The sequence below is a fragment of the Anarhichas minor genome, unplaced genomic scaffold (genome assembly GCF_050575085.1).
Source record: "Anarhichas minor isolate MPS153535 unplaced genomic scaffold, ASM5057508v1 ptg000033l, whole genome shotgun sequence".
In the NCBI taxonomy this organism is placed as follows: domain Eukaryota; kingdom Metazoa; phylum Chordata; class Actinopteri; order Perciformes; family Anarhichadidae; genus Anarhichas; species Anarhichas minor.
The window spans coordinates 3,236,215-3,259,205 of record NW_027466479.1 but is presented as its reverse complement, the minus strand read 5'-3'; the positions used below and the strand labels follow the sequence as shown (position 1 = coordinate 3,259,205).

Here is a 22,991-nt window from a genome sequence, read left to right as displayed (position 1 = left end):
AAGCAACCAGGTGCCTTTACCTCCACAGCTTGAATAAATGAGACGACACCAAACAGGAGCTGCTTTTGCTTTGCCGTTGACTTGCAACACAGGCATGGCAATTTGGTTTAATTCTGAAGTGGACACAGGGAAAGACAGCCATTGATTGTTCTGTCAGACCGCTCATATTGCTTGGTATACATTTAGAACACAAAGTTTCACACATGGCATACAGAACAGGCAGCACAGACAGAACACCAGAGTAAGACTGTTTCAGACGTGTGCACATCTGCACACGTGTTAAAGGAGAGGAGGGAGGACAAGGAACTGTGATTCACATTATCTTCCTCTATGACACATACCCAGCTGTGTGCAGTAACACCGCTCAACTCACTAAATCTAAGTGCAGCTCGCTGCACAATCCATTCTATCCATCACAAAAGGATGGGGGGGGGGGGGGGGGGGGGGGGGGGGGGGGGGGTTCATTGCAAGCTACTACTGTGGCAACAAGAAGGACAACAAAGAGAAGCTCCTTCATTATCAAGGATCAGGGTTTTTACAACTTGGGTCTTGGCCCTCCTTCTTATGAGTAATAATAACATTGTAATCACCAAGTGAATATCTGAGATCTGGGAACACAGAGAACACTACAAAGAAGTCAGACAGGTCATGAAACAGGAGAAGTCAGCACATCAGACAGGTTCTGTCTGCCTGGTCTCGTAAATATGACAACTGAATGTCTGTGACGTTTTTGACGCTTCACAGATCTGTCCAATCAGAATGTGTAGTGAGGAGGTCGATGGATGGGTCAAACACAGGACACTGGTGTTCATGTGAAACCAAAAGTAGCATACCTATTTGAACCTAAACCGTGATCTTTTACTGAACCGAATCATTATTGAGAATGCAGTTTCAAAACGCGTTAGAGTTAGAACACTATACGGTAGATGTACAGCTACGGGCAGACGGGAATATATGACGTGGAATCACTGTTTGGACCTCTGTCCTGACAAAAAAACATGAATGGGAAAAAGCGGACACGTTAACATTCAACGTATCCATGGTTTGCAGAAGCATACATTTTATTCTGGTGACTGGGTTTCTATGCAGCATTTATAAGCAGTATAAGATTTACACTATAATGTAGTTGTACATAAGGACAGGCTAATTAAACTACAGTATTGTTAATACTTCTCTGAAGACATATTTTATACTTTTACAACCGTCCTTCACTATTGTCATTCTTTATCTGTTTATACAGCAGTTGTATACAAATACATTAATAAACACTTATATCTGTTTACATTATACTGTTATAAACCATTCATTAACTGTTTAAATATTGCTTATAAATGCTTAATAGGGAGACTTAAAATAAAGTTAACTTAAAGAAGTAATGCTAATGTCAAGTGTTGATGCACTTTTACCATGTAAAACACATCATGTCACTTAGAAAGAAAAGACGACACAGATGGGAGCTGGAGACAGAATGGGACAGTGATGAGCTGCTCGACCTCAGGTCTTATGTCAGACCTAACCAGTAGTGGATTACAGTCAACGTATCCGAACGGGTTCATCTCCTTATGATTGGGAAATATTCCTTTTTACAAAATGTCAAGGATTAAACAGCCTAGCCTAAGGTCATCACATGGAGGACACAGACAGCGGCTTTCACTGACTCAGACCTCATCCCTGGTGGTCCAGGTACTATTTTCTGCTGTCTAGCTGTGTGGTTGTAGCTGTAGCTCAGCACGGCGGCAGGGTGAAGTTGTATTTATTCAATCATTATTGCCATATGGTTTTGTTTTCACCCGAGATAAATAAACTGTGTACACAGAGACAAACAGATTGTGTTAATAAAGCAAAATAATGAACATAACTGCAATATGAGCTAACACGTGTGTGAGGGGGATTTGGAGCTGAAGTCCTGCGTGCTGGAGATGCTCATACATGGGTGTGTGTGTGCCTGTGTTGGTAGTAGTGAAAGCAGTGGCTATTATACTGGTTATCATCCAAAGCATCCACCCCAGTTCTGAGACAGATGTAGTAATATCATCGTGTTCCCACATCTCAGCCATCTTTGGGAGAAAGTTGGGGAGAAACATTTTATCATAGCCGATACTGGAACAATAAGAGCAAACCTAAGAATATAAGACCCAAGATGTAATAATCCAGAATTTTCCTTTAACTATCATTGCTTCTTATACACACAAAACCAACAGTGACATTCTCTGCATAAGTATTAAGATGTAACATACTGTACACCACTGCCATGCATTGCATTTGGAGTATGGAAATAAATCCCATTTATATATATACTATTTGCATTTGTCAAGAGCTGTCAGCACTTTATGGACTCAGGAGTCCAGGTAGTTCGGTTCAGAATTGATAGCACAGTGAAAACAATCCCCTTCCTATCTCTGCTACACTAGGTTGTGCGTCCTGGAAACAGGCAAACCCATTTTGGCATTGAGATACAAGTTGATTTCTCGCATTGCTGCCAACCCAAACTGCAGAAGTAAACAATCTGTCAAGTTGCTTCTCTCAGCTGTGACAGTGTAGGGTCTGTATATTGTTCCTTCAATTATATAAAACATCTACCAAACCCAGTGATGGGCCGTCAGGGCCAGCAAGGCCTTCTCTGCTGGCCTAGACAGAATCACAAAGTTATAGCTATTTTATAATTTAATCATTTTTCATAAACACACTACATGTATTATAAATATTTTCCCATTATCTTATTTTCTCATTGCACAGCTACTGTCTTCCTCAGTTGCTCTGCTTCCAGCGCAGCTTGTTTTAAGTAGAGCTTTTATCCAATCAGATCTCACCTCTGTGTCTCTAGGTAAGAAGAGAGGCCCGAGGCCTGCAGACTCACAAGTGAATCCATGTGCAGTTTAAGTGAATGGGGACGATATTGTTGATTGTCATAGTCTTCAACCAATCAGATCTCTAGTTTGACATGTTGGGCGTATTCTTTGACGTGTCAGAGCCTTCTAGCTGGCCTACAAGTACGTCAGCATTACGTGCAGCTCAGTGTTCAGGTGCAGCTCTGCAGTGAGGTGCAGCGTGTGCTGATTGGTCAGTGGGCGAGCACGTGACTATTGGAAAACGAAACCTAAGCAGAGCTTAGTCGGAGTAGTAAGAATTCAAATTGAAAGATATGCAAGAAATTATGACATTTCTTGCATTTTGCTTGGTGTACATTATTATTTGTTTACCTAGCTTTGTTGTTTTAACACTCAATGGCTGAAGGAGGAGAAACGGATTCGTGAGTTGGGATTTAACCGTGGGATTAAACTCTTTGTCAACAAAGAAAGGAGGATGGAGTTTGTCTTTAAGTGAACAGCATTTGGTCAGTCAACTGAGTTTGTTTCTTTATATCTAATATCTGCATGGCCCTCGAGTGTGTAGCAGAATGCGTGTCTGCTGAATTGATTTGTTGCTCTGTTGTCATATGAATATATGTGACTGGTTCTTGTGAGTTTGTTGTTGTCATTGTGTTAATTATATAGATTTGGACTATATGCATTATCCGTTAATTACGAAGCATACCGTCATGCGTGGAGTTATTGTTTGTTAAGCTAGTTTAGCGTAGCCTCCCAGAAGTGCGGGGCCTCAGCTGTTTTTTGTTATTGTTCCGGGTTCAGAGGTCACAGCCCGTTGTCTCCTACATGAGCGCAGTCCACCGAAAGAATATTATATTTCCCACAATTTAAGCTTCTGAATTTTCCAAATGCACTAGTATTATTCAAACGTATTGTTCGGTTCATAAGCCTCGTACCGAACGGTTTAATACGAATATGTGTATTGTTACACCCCTAGAAACAAATAACCGTAGCTGTGGCGTCATAATGAGGTTATTAGGTGGTGTTTCAGCTGCAGGACAGCACTGAAGGCCCAGGTATAAAATGCACGGCCCACCACTGACCAAATCCAATCGGAAGCCAAGCTAAGACCATAACCTGTGTATCAATATTCCACTGAAGATTGAGAACAAGCTCATGTTTTGGAAGATCCTTGTGAGAAATACTGTACTCCAGATAATCCGGGGCTTGGTTTCTCTCCACCCCACACAGGACAAACTAAATATAGTGCAGTTATAGAATCCAGAGGAAAATATCTTTATGATCCTTTGTTATCAGAGTGATTGTACTGCTGTGGAGAGCAGCCAATCACTGGAAAGGCCCAGAGCCAAAATTCTTATCCCACTGAAAACACTGCTGCTCTAACTGGTCCAGCAGTTTGTCCACTGAGTCCTCTTTGTTCTCTAGTTTCAGATAACGTCTGCTGCTGCCCAGGTCTAGCCGAGGCCAGCTTTGGCGGGTTTGCTCTTCTGCAGCCTCCACAACCTGCCAAGGGATGTTCACGCAAACCTGTGAACCAGTCTCTCTTGTGACTACCAGCTGATTCATTTCGCCCTCCTCCCCCGGTGCATGGTGTCCATCCGGCACACCAGTTCCAGCTGTATACGGGTTAGTCCTGTAACTCATACTGTGGCAGCGCCTTGGCTGGATAGCTGGCATATCTACCTCATCCAGCGTGGACATAGAGCTGGCAGACACCAGACAGCTGTTGAGCTTGACGAGTGGGGGGGGCTGCGGAATGAAACTGGCACTGCCCCCATACTCGGCACCAGACTGTGTGTTAAAGTCTGTCTGACTGGAATTACGTGAGTTGGAGTAGGAGGAGTGGAGGGAGGGCGGAGGCTCTGACTCCTGGTGGTGGAGGGCTTCTGTCTGGAGAACAGCTTGCTGGTAGATGCCCTCCAAACTGTGCTCCTGGTCTCTGGAGTGTCTGGTCTGAAGCAGTGGCTCAGAACTGGGCAGCTGCTGCAGACAGAGGATGTTGAGATGGGCAGCTGGTAAACTGCTCACGCACTGGTAGTGTTTGGCCATGGAGTTGGCTGCTGCTATTTCTTTAAGGTCTGCTGAGGGAACCGCTGCAGACACAGAGCAGATTACACTGCGCATCTGAGCCATCAGCATCTGAGTCTCTCTGTCCCTGTTCTCGTACAGGACTGTGTTGGCACATATGAGGATGAAGAGTCCCACCCCCATGATGACAGGCCCCAGCAGCTTCATCCACTCACTGTGGATGAGGCTGGCTGTGGATAGGAGGCCCTTGGCTCCCAGACTCCACCCAGAAGTCTGCGACTCAGAGAAACTTTCGCCATCTGCAGCTCCCAGGATGGACGCTCTCGGTATACGGTAGGGCCAGTATCCTGCCACAGCTAGAGCGGTGCCAACAACCACCACGATGACCCCCAGCACAAGGAAGGCTCCAGGTATGGAGCGGATGCGGAGTTTCCCTTGGATCACCCCGTCCTTCTTTCTGCCTCGTAAGGTGAAGCGAGACTTCTGACGGCAGGGAGGTGAAGGTGGTGTACTACCTTGGGCCTTCTGGATCTTCATGGCTCAGGTCAGTCCAAGGCTCCTGTTACACCCTGTCAAAGAGCTTTGGAAGTGAGGACATTTGAAGAGTTAGTGCAGTTATAACAACGTATCTACATGTTGCATCCATTACATACACATCAGTCTATATCTCAGGGTAATACATCAGTCAGTTTAAAGTTTTTAACTTCGGCCTGATAGATCACAAAAATGTGATATGACGATAATTCATTTTTTGGATACAAGTCATTGTGCATACATTTTTATCCACAGTGGGATATTTCTATTTCATATTGAACAACTTCAAAGCCTCTATGTTTACTTTTTGAATACTTGTGACTAATGCTCACTGGTGTAAAACAGAAGAGGTGACACTAGGTCATAACTCATCTTAGCTGGGTATTGTTTACAGGCATCACTATTGGACAGCTACTGGTCGTCAGTTGTTCAGCACCAACTAGCTTCACCAAGAAGACCCAAGAGACCAGAGAGACTGGTACCACTTTCACGAGGATGGATTTTTTACATAGGGGTCAACTAAAACTACAAAACGTTAGTAGACTAAGAAACTTTACCGTTAGCTAGCAGGTAACGGACTAGCTGAGTTCTAAGTTAATGCTGATTGCTAGCTCTCACCAGTATTGATCTGTTAGCCAAACAAATAATTTATAACCAGCAAACAGGGTTTTAATGTTAGCAATGCTAATGTAGCTAAAAAGTAACATTTACTTGATCTCTTGCTAATGCCAGTAAATGTTATCTTTGTTTCTTGTTAACGTCAGTAAGTAAAATACCAAGAGACAAAGGTAACATTTACTAATGTTACTAAGAAACCAAGAGACAAAGGTAACATTTACTAATGTTACTAAGAAACCAAGAGACAAAGGTAACATTTACTAATGTTACTAAGAAACCAAGAGACAAAGGTAACATTTGGTAATGTTACTCAGGGACCAAGAGACAAAGGTAACATTTACTAATGTTACTAAGAAACCAAGAGACAAAGGTAACATTTACTAATGTTAGTCAGGGACCAAGAGACAAAGGTAACATTTACTAATGTTACCTTTTTACATTTGACTGCTAAGCAGCTTTAAATAGTAATAATGAAATAAATAGACATGTGGAAAACGAGAAGTGTTACTTAAGTAATGAGCATTCTATAATCACCTGGAACTATATCTTAGGAATTCAAAGCTTTTGCTGTTATCATCACTTTTAGCAGTATCAGTATTAGTGTTGCCGGAGATTGGAATTTCTAACTTTGATACAACACCTTGGAAAATATCTATGTTAATTTTGAATACAATATTTCCAGTGCCACAGGGGAAAATTGAAAAAAACTATGAGGGCATAACATCTTAAATCTTTATCAAAAGATAAATACAACAATGTTGAGTTAATCTGGTGCATTTAAAGAGCAAAATGAAGAGGCTAGATCCATGAAGAACTCTTGGGATGTGTAACGGAATCCTGTGTACAGGGATTAAACCCTAGTCAGCACTATTAGCTGCAGGCTCAGCCTTCTGTATGTTGAGAACTGTGTGGAAGCAATCCCTCAATCTTAGATATGCTCTGAACTTTGAATTTAGCACTTCCAATGACTAATACCATTTTTAGATCAGGTGGGGTACTTGATAGTATTTTTCCATGGCGGCATGACAAAAAAAGTCTGAACCCCCCCCCCCCCCACACACACACACACACACAAGGAAGGATGAATGACTTCTCCGTGAGGTGTCTGACAGTCAGCATGTTGAGAATGTTTTACTTATTGCAACATACTCAGGACCTCACAGTAACTGAGGTCAGAGTGTTTGAAGCTGTTCTTCCATTTTATTCGGCTTTGTTTATGACCATGAGGGAACTCAAGAAGAACAGCACATGTGCGAGTGATTCTTTACTTTTGTGTGTACCTCAATGCATTTACAAGCTCCCCAAAGACATGGAAGGTCCAAGGAGTTTCACTCTAATTATTTCCAGTGGTGATTAACATTGAAAAAGGACTGTGCGTGATAAACAACCACTGACTAATGAGTGACCAAAGTGAGTTAAGTCAAGGTTAAATACAGCTGTATTCCAGGCATCCACATGTGACGTATAATGTGTCTGTCATGATGAAAGATTAAATGCATTACAGTAGGAAAGTATTTGGTTGTGTCCGCAGCAAACACCTACTCCATGCTGCTTTGACAGAGTGTTGTAGAGGCTCTGCTCAGTGGCTCTGAAGAGGAACTCACCAGGAGTGTACTTCCTCAAGAATTAAGCTGCATGTTGGGGCTAGGGTCACTACTGAGATACAAGATGGAGACCACAACAATAACTGCGGCTCGTAGAGAATGTTGTTATTGAAGACAAGGAAGTTGAGACAGACTCATCTGCTCCTTTAAGGTAACACTGCAATTTCCTATTTTGTGATCTAGCAAAACCATCTCTAGTACAAATGATTACTTTGGGTAGATAATAAATGCATGAAATCAGATTGTGGGAATGAAATTGTGTGACAATCAGAGGGTTCAATTCTATATGTTGGACTATAAAGTAGTTCCTACATTGGAAGCATTGATTATGGATCCACTGGAACACCTTAACAGAGAAGCATATATCCAGGTTTTCTCATAATGTTTTCAACGGTGTATTCCTTTACATAGCTACTGCTATTGTTAAAGAGCAGTTTAAAGTATTACAGAGGGATAATACTGGAATACCACCCCACCCTTGCCCCTTTATACAGGGCATCTTCATTAAGAGCTTATCTCGGAGAAAACACAACTCAAAACATAAGGGTACGTGTTTAAAGCTTTCCTTTTGTGTTGATTTTGTGTTTCTGAGTCCCTTTAAAAAACGTTTCCCTGCTGCAGGGTCTGACAGTCTGCCCCACTCAGTCCTGGTTCTTGTTCTCCCGTGGCTCCCTTCCCTCCAGTGAGCCCAACGATATGGCCTGGGTCTCCAGCAGCGTGGTGTTGGTGTTGGTTCCCAGCGAGGAGAAGCTTTGCTCCTGGAGGAGGAGAGGACGCTGCTGTCGGGAACTGAGCTCTCCTCCCTCCGGAGCTCTGACTGCAGGTCGAAGGTTTCTGAGCTGAAGGAGTTCCTGGAGAACCTGCATGATTTCCTCTGATTGCGCCAGAATCCAACCCGGTGGAACCGATGACAAGCATTAAGAATAACTACTGTATATACTGTGTACAAAGCTGTGCCTAATAAAGTTTTGTTTGAGTAGGTACAAACTGTTTACTTAACTAAACAAATGTTAGGCATTTCAAACCTTGATGTTTTTTTGTGCAATTTTATTTTACTCTAGGAAATCAGTCTAGAGCTGCCGAGATTACTCAATTAATCGAGTAGTTGTCAACGTTTAAGTTAATTGCCAACTATTTGATAATTGATGTCTTGTCACTCGTCCTCAATTATTTTTAAGAAGATTGTTCCCAAATTCTCTGATTTCAGCTTCTCAAATGTGACTTTTTCTGCTTTTAGTCCTCTATTATAGTCCTATATTATAGAAAGCATGGACAACAAGTGTCCCAGTGATGGGCACATCTGGGTGATGCGGTCGAACGTGCGTTGGCATGTTGGATGCGTTTCCACTCACATCCCCAACAACGGTGACCCTCGTCTCATACACAACTCTCTCTCCGTTGGTCTGGTAGACTCGTATGCCAGCTTGTTGTTCTAACCTCAACACCTGTTGCTCTGCATTACCCATACAAATGATTGTGTTAGCGGTAACAAATAAAAAGGACTACGGCGGAGCAAATAATTCACTTTTGACGGAACTCCGTCTATAGCCACCCATGCGTCCAACAACAACATTACGTTCTTTGAGAGTTTGTATTAATAATAATCTCCGCTGTGGTCCAGTTCAGCTTAGACGCTGTCATTATTAGAGAAACGTAGGTGCCCACGCATTTGCTGAGGGCATGCACAGAGAGAACACAGCCAGAAAGTCATTGCTTTCATAATTTACAAGGTACAATTTTTTCTTTTGATCTGTTAATGAAAAAGTTTGAACTACCCGTCTGCAACCAAATTAAATTGGTGTGGGCCTGTTTATTCTCCTTGAGGTGTTAATATGCATTTGTATTCTGTTTAAACAGATTATAATCTGAATATTAGGCTCCATGTTAACATGACTATCTCCTCTATACCGACGTGGGGAAAGAGATGCCAGCCTCTCTGGTTTCTTTGGTCCTCTTGGTGAAGCTAGTATGTGCTGAATGGACAACCAGTGTCCATGAGGAGACTGTAAACATTACCTTGGTAAAATGCCAGACGGTTCTCCCATTGGTTATGAAGCAATGTCTCATCTATTGTTTTGTATATATGATAGAAACTGTCCTTCGGCCAATTCAATGACGTAGCATCCTTGAAATTCAGCCTTCCTTGACTTTGAGAAACACCCAGTAACTGTGGTCAGCATGAACAGTGTGGAGTATCTTCTAATGAAAGACATCTGTGCCCAGCAGCACAGAGGACATGTTAACCACACCGCAGGAACAAAGGCTTCTGCTAGTTGGTCAGAGAATCCCTTCTTTTGCTTCCCATGTGTGTTTTGGGGAGAGACCTGGTCCAGAACAGGCTCTCAGGATCTCAGGCACCTTTCTGAGAGGATTACCAAACATGAAGCAGCAGGACAACAAGGTGAAGCAAACATCCTGACAGCACATACTAACGGGGGATTGAGCACTAGAACAGCAAAGTGAGGAGGACATGTGTGTGTGCCCAACACATCATCACCTGTGTTCATGGGTTTCATCACATCTCCTACTCAGTTTATTGTAAAATGATGTTATTTTCTGGTTGTGCATCAGTCACAAGTAATTATGGCTCCACCATTTTTTCCACCTAAAAGCACCACTGCATTGACCCATTATCATACTGGTCATCCTCTGTTCAGCAGAGGAAGCTGGACCGGAGCTAATTCCCTCCTGGAAAGCCACAAGTTGTGCTTCATGATGGGATAGACTGTTAACCATACAGCGGGTGTGGAAGGGTGGACCCATAGTCTGTAAAATGCTTCTTTTCCTGACATGCAATCACTCCACACGCCCACCAGAGACCGGCTGAACCCGCTAATATCATCTGAATTTGAGGCTTCACTAGAAACAGCAGCATATAGCTTTGTCTATCGACAGCAATAATGCGTTATATCTTTACCTTAACGATGGACTGCCGTGCCGTGCCGTGCCAGACTAACGCTACCTCCCTTAAAAATGTGTCTGCTGTAGCCGATGGAGGCAACAATCCGACAGGAACGTGTGTGACTGAGCGCGCTGCTGCATTCCTCTCCCCGTACACACTCATTGGTGGAGGAGAAAGTCTCGCTAAACCGAGTCCCTGTCACTGAGCCTCTGGATCGGATTCATACAGACGAGACTCAACGCCAGAAGTTACCAATCCAGCAGCCGGTGACTTTTGGAAACTTGCCTGTCTGTATTTCTCGGATCCTGTTGCAGCTTGTTCATAGTTGGAGGACATAACACATCCTGATCATTCGGGATGGAGTCTCCAGGCTGAGCACAAGCCAACCGTCAACTCTATTCCGACATAGCTGGTTGGTCCTCGCTAAGTGCTCCGGACTAAATGGTCTCTGCGTGGGACAGAAGGCTCGGTTCTTCATGAGGACAGTTCGACCCAGCAGAGCCCCGCCGCTCTTTAGTCTGTCGGTCTGCGGCGCGGCGAGGCGCTTCAAGCGGACCAGCACCGTCAAGCGAGCAGCAAAACATCCGCTTGACAATGCACTGTGTTTTTCAAAATAAAAGTAAAATAAAAGGAGCCCCGCCTCAAACAACATGACAAGTAACGGGGTGTCTCCATTCCCGGACAAATCATAAAATGTCTGTATGTTGTCCTAGCTCAGTGGCAGAAAGTATCTGTTAGTACACGTACTCAAGTACAGGACCATAGCCCAGAGATTATGTGTCGAAGCCGCCAATCCACTCCACACCCTCCTTCAAATATAGAAAGATTGGTTCAATCAGAAAGAGTGTGATTTTGCTCTGTAGTTTTGCTTGCATTCAGTATATGATAACACAAGAGACAGAATTTCAGGGTCATAGTGAAATTTAACAACACAAATATGAACTTTTCTCAAATAAAGAGAGAAATAATTTTCCTGCTTGTAAAGAAAAGACGGATAAACTAGCTTTCATATCCGCATCACTCCCAAATCCTAATTCTTGAAGGGGCCGCACACAATGGATGGAGAATGGACCTGACAGTGTCAACTTTTGAGTTGTTTACTTGTTGTATTATGAGCAGAAGGGAATAAGATGTTGATCAACATTTACATCTATTTTGATGTCCGTGTAGTTTTTACATACCAGTGATATTTTATGCTCATTTGGACACTATCACTGAGATAAAGATGAACTAGTTCAGTGTCAAATATACCATTCAATGGGGAAAAAAACATGCACGCAGCAGCCTCCCCAAGACACTAGTGCCCGGGGTTTATATCGTTAAGTATGATGATGGCTATTGGATTGTAATTTGAAGGGGGAGAAAACATACAAACCAGAACGCACGCACATATGTAGCATGTTATGTTATAAATAACTTGTCCATGTGAGAAACAATAGTTAAATTTAATGACATCACCAAAAAAATTAATATATATTTTTTTAAAGCCAATAATGACAAATTATTTGGGGGGGCTGAAGAACATTTTAGGGGGGCATTTTAGGGGGGCTTCCCTAAACGGGAACCTCACCCAAAAGTATGAAAGGCCTGGAATCTCTTTGTTGAAGCGAGTAAGGAACAGGATCTTCTCCCGCACCCAGCCGAGTGGCTAGTTACTGAAATCAGTCACTACAGTAGGTCTGAATCATTCATTATGGCTCATGCAGCCTTTCTCTTTGCATTCCTTACATCATCACAGACATTTGCCACTACATGCCTCTCTAGGAGATTTTGAAACAACTGACACGTTTTCAATCTACACAAACAGTATACACTTTTCAGATTTGATAGAATGAAATTGTGTAATTTTGATATAATTAAACCCCAGAAACAGCTATATTCTCAGTGTGTTGAATTTCAAAAAGAATAAGAACAGTCAAAGTTTGTTTGTTTTTTAATGTTTTTGGTTAGATGGCTGAAATAAGGTGTGTTGGACATTCATACTGACTGTGTGTGTTATCACTTGTCTCAGCTATCTCCTCTTGCTTATGGGATATAAGTCAACAAATACAACTCAAATACAACTCAAACCAAAGCATCAGCAGAAACAAGCATGGCTGTTTGTCTCCACCTAGTGGGGGGCAAGCGCTGCACCGGACCGTCTTGGTGAAGAGGGGGCTGAGCCGGAAGGCAAAGCTCTCAATTTACTGGTCGGTCTACGTTCCTACCCTCACCTATGGTCACGAACTCTGGGTCGTGACCGAAAGGACAAGGTCGCGGCTACAAGCAGCCGAAATGAGATTCCTCCGTAGGGTGGCCGGGCTCAGCCTTAGAGATAGGGTAAGGAGCTCGGTCATCAGGAGGGAACTTGGAGTCGAGCCGCTACTCCTTCGCGTCGAAAGGAGTCAGCTGAGGTGGTTCGGGCATCTAATTAGGATGCCTCCTGGACGCCTCCCACTGGAGGTTTTCCGGGCACGTCCAACTGGGAAGAGGCCCCGGGGAAGACCCAGAACACGCTGGAGGGATTACATCTCCCAGCTGGCCTGGGAACGCCTCGGGATCCCCCAGAATGAGCTGGAACATGTTGCGGGGGAGAGGGAAGTCTGGCTCAGCCTGCTTGGCCTGCTACCACCGCGACCCGATCCCGGATAAGCGGAGGGAAATGGATGGATGGATATTATTTTTTTCTTGTTTATTGTAAACTTGTGTATGTACATTGAGAGCGAAGTGGAAATCGGAGTCAAATTCCATGTATGCGTACGTATACATGGAATGGGCCATCAGACCCATTCCATGATTAGGCCATCAGACCAGCCCTTAGCTGGAAGCATTTTGAGGCCTTCACCTCTGTGGCTCATTCAGGCCGTAAAAGCAGTAAATAACACTTTGATAAACACGTCAGGACATCTTATTTGTGTCACCCTCACAAGCAATTCAGTATAATATAATAATATATATATCATATAATAATATTAATTATAATATAATAATATATATATCATATAATAATATATGTATGCATATGCATATGCATGTATGCATACGCATGTATGCGTATGCATACGCATGTATGCATATGTATGCGTATGCATACGTATGTATGCATATGTTTGTGTATGCATATGTCTGCGTATGCATACGTATGTATGCGTATGCATATGTTTGCGTATGCATATGTATGCGTATGCATACGTATGTATGCGTATGCATATGTTTATGTACATATATGCATGTATGCGTATGCATGTATGCATATATGTATGCATGTCTGCGTATGCATGTATGCGTATGCATATATGCATGTATGCATATATGTATGACAGCTGATAGCAAAATTGAATAGCAAAAGCCATGTCTCAACCAGTCCAATAAAAAAGGGCATGAGACTCCAACTGAAGAGAAAAACTGAGAGAATGAAGTGAAGAAAGTCCAAACAAAAGTCTGAAGAGGGTAAAGCACCCAACTCCAAACATACAACTTCAAGAGTTCCACAGTTGAGGTTCCTCTGCAGGAAGAGAGTGACAAACGAGCTGTCATGTTCAGTGTCAGGATATAAAATTACATTTATAAGATGGATTTGACGCACTACTCATTGAGTGAACGCTGTGCAGCTGAAGAAGTAAACCTGGTTGGATCTCTAAGATGTGCTGGCATGGTGTACCGGTACCATTGCAGCCGTGGTAGCAGGATAACTTCTGCATTATCTAAACCAACTGCACGCAAGTTGCAGACTCACTGAGGTGAGATTCTGCAGTAACGATTCAAACATTCAGTGTAGTAACATTTTGGAGCGTAGAATCCAGAGTAAATGATAAAAATGGAATAACTTCATTCTTCATCCACACACTGTTGTTACAGCGAGGAAAGCACATTTCTGTCACCAGATGAGAGACAGCTGATTCATGTGATTATCAAGCTAGCTATAGCTAGCAAGCCATCCATCTCCGGAGCTGTGTCCGCTCTCTCTCACCACTGTGACGAGTGACGTCACCATAACAACCAACAACAATCACTTCCTTTGGTACCAGTGAAATGACCTGTCGGTCTGTTCTGTTTCTATGGTCAGCATCTTTGTGAAAACTGATGATCAATGCCTGAGCCCTTGATTTGTGATGTGGGTTTATGTTTCTATTCATCTTGAATAGGCGTTGATGTGTTTGTGTTTGAAGTTTAACGTTGTGCTTCAGTGTCTTCTGTCTGAGAACCATGAATACAAATCATCACTCATCAATGGTGGGTAGAGCTGGAGGTGGACTGGCAGTGTGATGTGTCTACAATAACTGTGTTGTCTAAAGAAAGATGTGGAGTTCATTTGGATTCAACCTCCAACTCTGTGAGCAGTCTCAGGTTTATTTTAGACTAGTTTTTGGTTTCCCACCTTCCACACAGCATTTGCTTTCAGTTTATATTTCGTTGTGCAAATCATCCATCACATTGAACACCTGTATGTGCTCATACACACACTGGCCTATTGACAGTAGCTGTGATGGCTGCAGCAGCACCACCTGCTGGAGACTCCACTGAACAGCATCAGGACCCTCGAGCACATTTCCAGGAAAAGACAAAGTGACAGAATGTTCGGAGTGATAAAAACTCCTCCTGGTAAATGAGAAGTTTAACTAGCCATCTCAGAAACCTCAGAAATGTGACTTACTGTATGTAGACTAAACACATTCCATGTAGATGAACACTGTTACTCAAGTACTCAATTAAAATGGAAGCGTGTGCTACTTGTGAAAAGTGAATTATGGAGAGCTGGAAACCAGCCTAGTGACACCTCTAACATGTTCAAATCACCTTTGGCTTCAAAGACCTGCATTGATTTGAGTAGCACATTTAGTTTGTGCTGTTTCAGCTCCTTTTATTCAAGATCATTTGATCAAAGAGGAACAAGCTTTTCTCCACACATGTTCAAATGACTGCCCTGTAATTCTTCATAGAGGCAACGTGAGTAGAGATGAAAACAAAACTGGCATTCATCTAAATGGCTGTGCCGATGATGGGCTGGCACCATGGAGATAACTCATACAACTTTAGACATTCATTTTAGAAGTTGTATATTTCTGGCTTCATTAATCTGACAGACAACTTCTGTGTTCAGCACTGAACCAATGTACTATGTATTATATTGAAAAGCCTTTTGTACCATTCCTATCGTGTTACATATATATGTTGTAAACATGTTAAAGTAATAAGTCACCAACAGATTGGAATGATTTGTTATTTTTAGTTCGTTAGCTGCAGATCAAACTGTTAAGTACACAAAACGGATATTTAACTGATGTTCTTCTAATCATATATATGGTGATGAAGATGACTAACAGTAGGAGCTATTTATATTAAAGCCTGATTAAACACGTCAGTATGAAAAGAGCCATGGATCAACTCTGGAAAATCTAATGAATGACCTAAAGCAACACAGACTGACCCTTTCATTGTTCTACCAACACGTGTCCTCAGAATAGTAGAGTAATAGTAATAGTGCTGTAATTACATAGGATCTCTGCATACAGCTTTAATGGGAGCACATCATAATGTGTATTGTACCTGTAGCGAATATCTCAGCTTATCCGTTTTAACGCCGACACAAACCTGGAAGATATCACTTTGTGTAATGGTATCAACATTTCTTTTTGCTTTACTTTATCCATGCCATCTTAGCTTTTAATCGTTTCATTTTACATTCCATGTTTTGTGTCTGTCATAACATTTTGAGACTTGACACTATTAACACGTTATCTACTCAGTGTGTTCCGTGGATCCATAAAAACGTCAGAAACATGTTTCGTTGTAGAACCCTTAGCATGACTTCTGTCCTTCATGTCCTTCAAGGATCCATGCTGCTCGCAGACATCTGTCCTTAAAGCTGCAGAGTCAGCAGTAGATGGGCTCTGGAAGGCTGGACGTCTCATCGTCCTGCTCTGTGGACAGCTCAGCTGGCTGCCAGTGACACTCGATCAGAGCGTCATACAGTTCTTCACTGAGCTCCATGAACTTCCTGTTGGCCTCCACCACATCCAGCTCTGGACTGGGATCTGCAGCACAGAGACGCTCGATGACAAAAAGCTTCACAGAGCAGACAACAGGAATCCTGTATGCTGGGTTTGTCTCAGCATTGCTCTCATTAGCAAACAGAACATTGTTCCAGAGCAGGAACAAAACCAGAATATTCTGCTTCAGGTATATTTAGTGATGCAATAAACACCTTTAAGATTTACAATAAACAAGACTAAACAATCAGAACTCTGATTGATACATGAGTCGATGATGACAGTAATACCAACCTTCAAGTCCGTCATCCTCAACGGCCTCACTCTCCTACAGACAGAGAACACATGTTAGGGTGAGTCACGTCTGTTAATGAGGTGCGCCTGACGGGTGTCATCACTTACCTGTGGTGGGGGGTACTGCGTGTAATCATACTGCTGGTAGTTGTAGCCGTACCCTCCTCCAGTCTGATCGTAGCCCCAGGAGGGGTAGTAACCCGGATAGGCCTGCTGCTGGTACTGGTTGTACTGGTCATAGTTGGGCTTGTATCCTGAGCCGGACTGCCATGATCTGTGCTCTGACGGCTGCTGCTGCTGCCTGTTCCTTAAACTCAAGAGGCAGGGAGACACACACCGCTGAACTCCAATCATTTGGCTTGTGCTCCTGGCACAAATCAATCAGCTGAGCAGAAGAACTCACTTGTTAGCAGCCAGGCTCAGTCTCAGAGGTTTACTACCCAGTCCCACAGCACCCTGACAGTCCTCTAGAGCCCGCTTCTGCAGCCGCTCGTCTGGGAACTGAACAAAGCCACAGCCCCTACAGAGACACACAGTACAGCTGACATCTTTGTATTTGATGAGGACAGGATTATTACAACGTTTATGCTTAAACCAACATTAAAACAAAGCCACAGTGAGCAGGTTGATTAATGCAGGGATTATCAACGCACCACGGGATCTAAATGAATGTTGAATGTTGCTCACCAGCAGCATCTGTCTGACACTCTCCCTTTAACACGTGGACGTAGCTGCAGGAGTTAGTGACATTACCAGACCTCATCTCTGCTGCAGGCTACATTAAAGAGGACGTAGATAGGACGCTTTTATAAACTATCGTTATCGGTGGAACTGGGCTTCGAGGGTGGCCAGGTTACTGCTTTACATAGAGGCTCCATACACACCCTGAGGGCCACTTCTGCTGAAAATATCTGTGTGCATGGGATTTAACTCCACACCAGTGGGTCCCAAACTGTTTTCCAGTGTCACGTCTTGTTAGCCAGAGGAGCAAAAGAAAGCTTCCTGACTGCAAACATTAGTAACTGGTATGGGATGTGTACGACCAGGACAGGAGGCTCTACAGCGGGGGACTACAACCCCCAGAACATCACTGGTACCATTAGCATCAGTGAGAAGAGGAGCCTGAGAGGAGTTGAAGGTTAAAGACTAAACACACCACAGACTTGACAGCTGACTCTTTGTTGAGGAGATCAAAGAGTATAAATCTGGCAGTGTGGCCTCACACATGATGGGGATGCTCCTGTTTTTGTAGCCTGTGACATTCTGGATCACCTGCCACATATCTTTGGTGTTGTTGGTGTTGAGGTCTCTCTTGACTCCTCCTCTTTGCCAGCTTTCAGTCTTGTTCTGGTGATGCTGTATGCTTCCTTGTCCCCTGAGTGAAAGGCAGCTTTTTGTCTCTGGATGGAGTCCTCACCTCTTCATTCATCCATTCTCTCTGGTTGGGATTGATTTTATTTTGTCTTTGTAATCACCACATCAACACATTTGCTGATACATGATGTCACTGTTGATGTATATTCCTGTAGTGCATTTTTTTTTATTTGCATCTGGAAGAATGTAAACAGCAGCAACAAACACTGATGAAGCCAGGTCTCTCTAAAGATGCACAGTCTCTGAGTTCCTGTTGCAGGGTCAGCCTGATTCATATTTCATCCATCGACATTAGCAGGGAGCAGGCTGGGTCTTCTTGTGGTGGTCCCACCGCTTTCTGTGAGGTGATCGTTTCAGGATCTGCAGCACTAAATCCTATCCTTGTACTTTCTTTTCCGATGTCGAGTGTATTTTTGTCTTAAATGTAGCGAAGTCCCCGCTTCCACATGTGCAGCCGTTGCCATGGAGACAAAGTGTCAAAGTATATTTCAGGAGTATATAACCGGAGAAAGAAGTCGGCTTTGGCAAGTTTCATTTTGTTTGTGGAGTTTGACTGAAGTGTGTTTGGTGAGGCTCTGCTGAAAACGAGTGCTTTGTTATCACGAGCTTCCTGACTCTTCAGTCACACTGTTGAAAGGCTGAATGAGCACCATCAACACGTCCCTACACCGATGCAGGCCAACAACATACACGCACATTTGTCACAGATTTTCTCCATATTACTCACTTGGAGTTGCCCATGCTGTCCAGCACCACTTTTCCACCTCGACAGGAAGGGTACCGGTTGTAAAAGAACTCGTAAAGCATCCCATCATCCACCTCTGGCGTGAGATCTCCCACGAACAGAGAATACATCTGACTACAAGAAGAGGAGAAAAGACACGAGTCATTCCATCATTACGTAGACATCTTAGAGGGAAACGTCGGTCTTCTTCAAGCTCCTGCCTCATGTCTTTGTGTTGAGGTGACTGCTGGGGACAACAATCTCTGAATATGGTCCAGTACTGATGGATAACGCTGTGACCTGACCTGCAATACCAATATGTGAAGGGCTGCACGATGGTGGCCAGAATGATGGGCAAGATTTTTTTTAATTCAAATTGACCACAATTTGCACAACCAACACTTCTCCCAATAGACTGCACGCCACATAAGAAACCAGGCAAATACTCATTCACTTGTGTACAATATCAATGTGTGTATGAGCAATATAAACACTTCATATTTAAAATCAGATTATATTGTATTTCTAGGGTTTACTTATTTATTACAGCTTCACTGTTTGATTATTCTACTTGTTCTGTGATCTACTGAGGTCTCTTGTTGCTCCACTGTTCTCCTGCACTGCCTTCACTTCCATCTTGTGCTACATTCCTACTGATGTACACATCTTTGCATCAGAATAAGACTTATCCACAGAGCTTCTCCTAGAAGCAACATATAAATACAGTTGATTTGATGTGCAGCAGTGTTTTCTACGAGCGAGCACACATTTTAAACGCTGCAGTCGATCAAGTTCACTTCATTGTGGGAAGACAAAATCATGATTGCGATTAATATTTGTTTGATTGTGCAGCCCCTAAATATGCGCTGTTGTGGCCACTAAAAGCACTCATTTTTACCACTAACAGACTCAGATTGTTACAAGTGTCTGACAACATTATGGAAAGAACCCTACAGAGAAATAAAAGGCTTTGCTTTCCCTTGATCCAGTCCGTTTGCTATTAAGTCCCGCTAAAGGAGAAGTCATGTGACATGTGAACATGGGGTCTCACCACCAGCAGCTGGTTCACCCTCCTTTAACTCGTAGGGTTGGGGTTAACATATACTCAGAGTCAAAGAAATACAGACGGCCATCGAATTCAAATTCCTCATCCACATTGTCTAAATCATCTCGATATTCAGCCATGACATTGGAAATCTTGAAATAACACTAAGCTAGCTTTCTGTACTCCAACACAACAAACTCTGCACGACTGCCAGTCATGTTTCCACTGTTGTCTTTTGGCAACACATAATCCATAATGTTACATTACCAATCAAAGCCTGTCAGTGGCAAAAACAAGCACTTTTAGTGCATGTGAATTGGCGGTGCCAGGTTTCCCCGATAGGATTACATTGCAGCTCGTGAGTGGCTGTCGTCTCTATTAGTCAGTTAGACTCAAACACATGAGAAAATAGGGTCCAGGTTGAAAATACAGACGTCACCCTTTAATGTCACGGTCATCTTTGATTTCCTGCTTCTCCACATGGACTCACCCACTTTCTTGTTTCCCAAAGGTGGCTCGGTTTAATTTGAATCTTGTGGGCTGTGAGAAAGAAACATTAAAAAAATGCCATTTCTCCGGACAACTGAGACAAAAACATAAAAAACATGGTTACTGTCTGAACACCCATACCGGATTGGCTCCTGGTAAGGCTTTGCCGTTGATTTTGCGGAGACATCTCTCTGCTGTGGCCTCATCTGTCATCTCGACAAAACAGTAGCCCAGAGCCCCCCTGGGTGATGACAAACTGTTTAACGTCAGAATAGATCAAGTCCAAAAGAGACAACTGCTTGTGAATTTAGCTCTCACCCGGTCATCTTGTTGCGTATGATCCGCACATTAATCACCTGCTCCCCCATGGTGGAAAAGGATCTGGTGACAAACTTCTCATCCATGTAGGCCTCCAGCTACAGACCAACAGATTGGAAGAGAGAGCTCAGGACTCATTCCACAACGGTTCCCATTCATATGTTCAGCTGAAAGCTAAGGGGATCAGCTGATGCTCCATCAACACACCAGCTTCTGGACATCATGGAGCACCTAAACACTGTTAAAGCCCATTTCAATCTATGTATTCTAGGTGTCAAAACTAAACAAAGCATATAACAAAGAAACAATTGCATTGCTTTTTTCCTCCATACAGACAATATCTACACGAAAAGCTGAATTTTCACAAATTTAAAAAAGGGGTTTTAAACAGTCACTTTATCAAATGTGGTCCAGCTTTGACTAATCTTCATACAATGGGCTTTTATCTGACGTCACATCTAGTCTAGTCATCTGGATGGAAACATGTGGAACATCACCATTCTGCACGTTTTCACATGTAGAATAAATGTTTCACAATTCTGAAAGGGGGTCTTTACAGTCTCCATGTTAGTCTAGTTCAGGTTTAGGGATATAAGCACAGTGGGCTTTACTGTAGACCTGGTCTGTTGTGGTCGTTAAGTTAGAGGAGAGGGACCTGGAGCCGTTGTGCTCTACTGAGTGGACTGCTAACGTTACGTGTTGTTTAACCGAACTTAAAGAGTGGGTTAGTCTTTCAGCTGACGTTACTCCATACACAGTGAAACCCAACTAACAGGGCAATATCTAAGGGTTGGTTTTCTAAAAGGGAGTTTGAACTCCCTTCCATTCATACAGCGTGTGGCCGATGTTACGGTAGCGCTAGCTAACACGGTGCTCACACCACACGACTCATCGCAGTAAAGTAAAGTGTGGAGTACTCACGTTCCCCATCCATAACGTGCTCATGCTGCTGCTGAAGGTGGAAATATTACAATGTGAATTATCTGAGAATAAACGTTGTCAATTAGGCTGAATATCCAAGGCTGCACATGCTGACTAGCGTAGCAGAATAGTAAAGGTGGAAAGTACACGAAGGGTACATCCTAAGTCTATTATTTGTCATTTCCTCGATCCTCGCTTGAACCGGAAGTTGTTCTGCTCCTCCATCTTAACGGCCGTCCCAAAACTCTTGGCTGCCGCCGAAAAGTCCAAAAATGACCTCCTGTCGTCTATTCCTAACCACTTTTCCTTGACCTCTAAGGAAAACGTCATGGGTCAAGGAAAGATGTGAAGGAGAGTTTATGAGGAGTTAGGACAAGACAACCGTGGTGTTTAAAGAATCCGACTCCACTTTCACTAAGCTATACTGCGACGGCAGATGTCACTGACATAGGTCTGTCATGGAGAAACTACAACAAAGAAGGACTAGAAAAAGCACATAAAACACGACCCCCATGACATGTAGTCCTCCGTCCCATGCAGGCTTTATAAACATCTTCTTTTGTGAGAGGCTGCTTCACTCGTGGTGTGAAGGAGAGAAACCGGTGTCACACTTAACAATCATCACTTCTTCAGTAGAAACAATTCATTCATGTGGAACATCAATGAAACTGTTCAATATCAATATTTCCTGCAATAATGTAGATCCAATGGTTCAGTTGTATTGTACTTTTTAACAGTTTGATAATCTATCATAGGCCTAGTTTGTTTTTTATGGATGGTTCTTGTTATTGAGAATTTTTCCATTAAGTTTGCTATATTTACTGTTCATTTTATTTTGTTTTTTCCTCATTTGTTACATGTGAAATGAAATGTAAATATTGTTACTGTCTGTTCATATTCATCAACATGAATCCCATTACTTTATGACTGTATAAGTATAATTGTTAAACCTGTGTAAGATAAACATATCGTTTGTTTTTAATGGACGACCGACTGATGCGTCACTTTAAATGTTGCCGCCGCAAGGAATTGTGGGTCGGAATTATCTACTTTCCTTTCGTAAAGGAAGGTCCAGTGTTTCCTATGCTGAAGGAGCTAATAAAGGAAGCATGGATGCACCTTTCCTTAGCATTTAGAGAATTCGAACAGCTCTTATCATGGAGGACACTTCGATACTTCCAGATACAAAATAGTCCTTTTTGCTTAGGAAGGTTCCTGACTGAGTGACCCGGAAGTATCTAAGTGGCCTATCCAAGTAGTTCAGTGGTTCCCAACCTAAGGGTCTGGCCCCTCCAAAGGGTCACCAGATAAATTGGATATAATCTCTATAAAGATAATCTGCA

The 22,991-nt window shown here is 42.9% G+C and overlaps 2 protein-coding genes across 4 annotated transcripts; both read right to left on the bottom strand.

Annotated features, from left to right (window-relative positions):
* Positions 1-462: 462 nt before the first annotated feature.
* On the bottom strand, positions 463-10,620 carry tmem200b (transmembrane protein 200B). The gene is made up of 2 exons (XM_076106220.1): positions 10,530-10,620; positions 463-5,436 (listed from the first exon to the last, which is right to left on the bottom strand). The coding sequence occupies exon 2, from the start codon at positions 5,391-5,393 to the stop codon at positions 4,155-4,157; it is 1,239 nt and encodes a 412-aa protein (XP_075962335.1). The 5' UTR covers positions 5,394-5,436; positions 10,530-10,620; the 3' UTR covers positions 463-4,154.
* Positions 10,621-15,315: 4,695 nt separating this feature from the next.
* Positions 15,316-21,878, bottom strand: LOC142965092 (tRNA selenocysteine 1-associated protein 1-like). Of its 3 annotated transcripts, none has more exons than XM_076105815.1 (9): positions 21,649-21,878; positions 20,728-20,825; positions 20,551-20,665; positions 20,411-20,460; positions 18,879-19,010; positions 17,181-17,297; positions 16,886-17,084; positions 16,778-16,811; positions 15,316-16,528 (listed from the first exon to the last, which is right to left on the bottom strand). In XM_076105815.1, the coding sequence occupies exons 1-9, from the start codon at positions 21,670-21,672 to the stop codon at positions 16,368-16,370; spliced, it is 930 nt and encodes a 309-aa protein (XP_075961930.1). In that variant the 5' UTR covers positions 21,673-21,878; the 3' UTR covers positions 15,316-16,367. The 3 variants fall into 3 exon arrangements, with proteins under 3 accessions (XP_075961930.1, XP_075961929.1, XP_075961931.1); XM_076105814.1 differs by having other exon boundaries at positions 16,886-17,090; positions 21,649-21,875; XM_076105816.1 differs by having other exon boundaries at positions 16,886-17,090; positions 20,551-20,650; positions 21,649-21,875.
* Between the last annotated feature and the right edge of the window lie 1,113 nt (positions 21,879-22,991).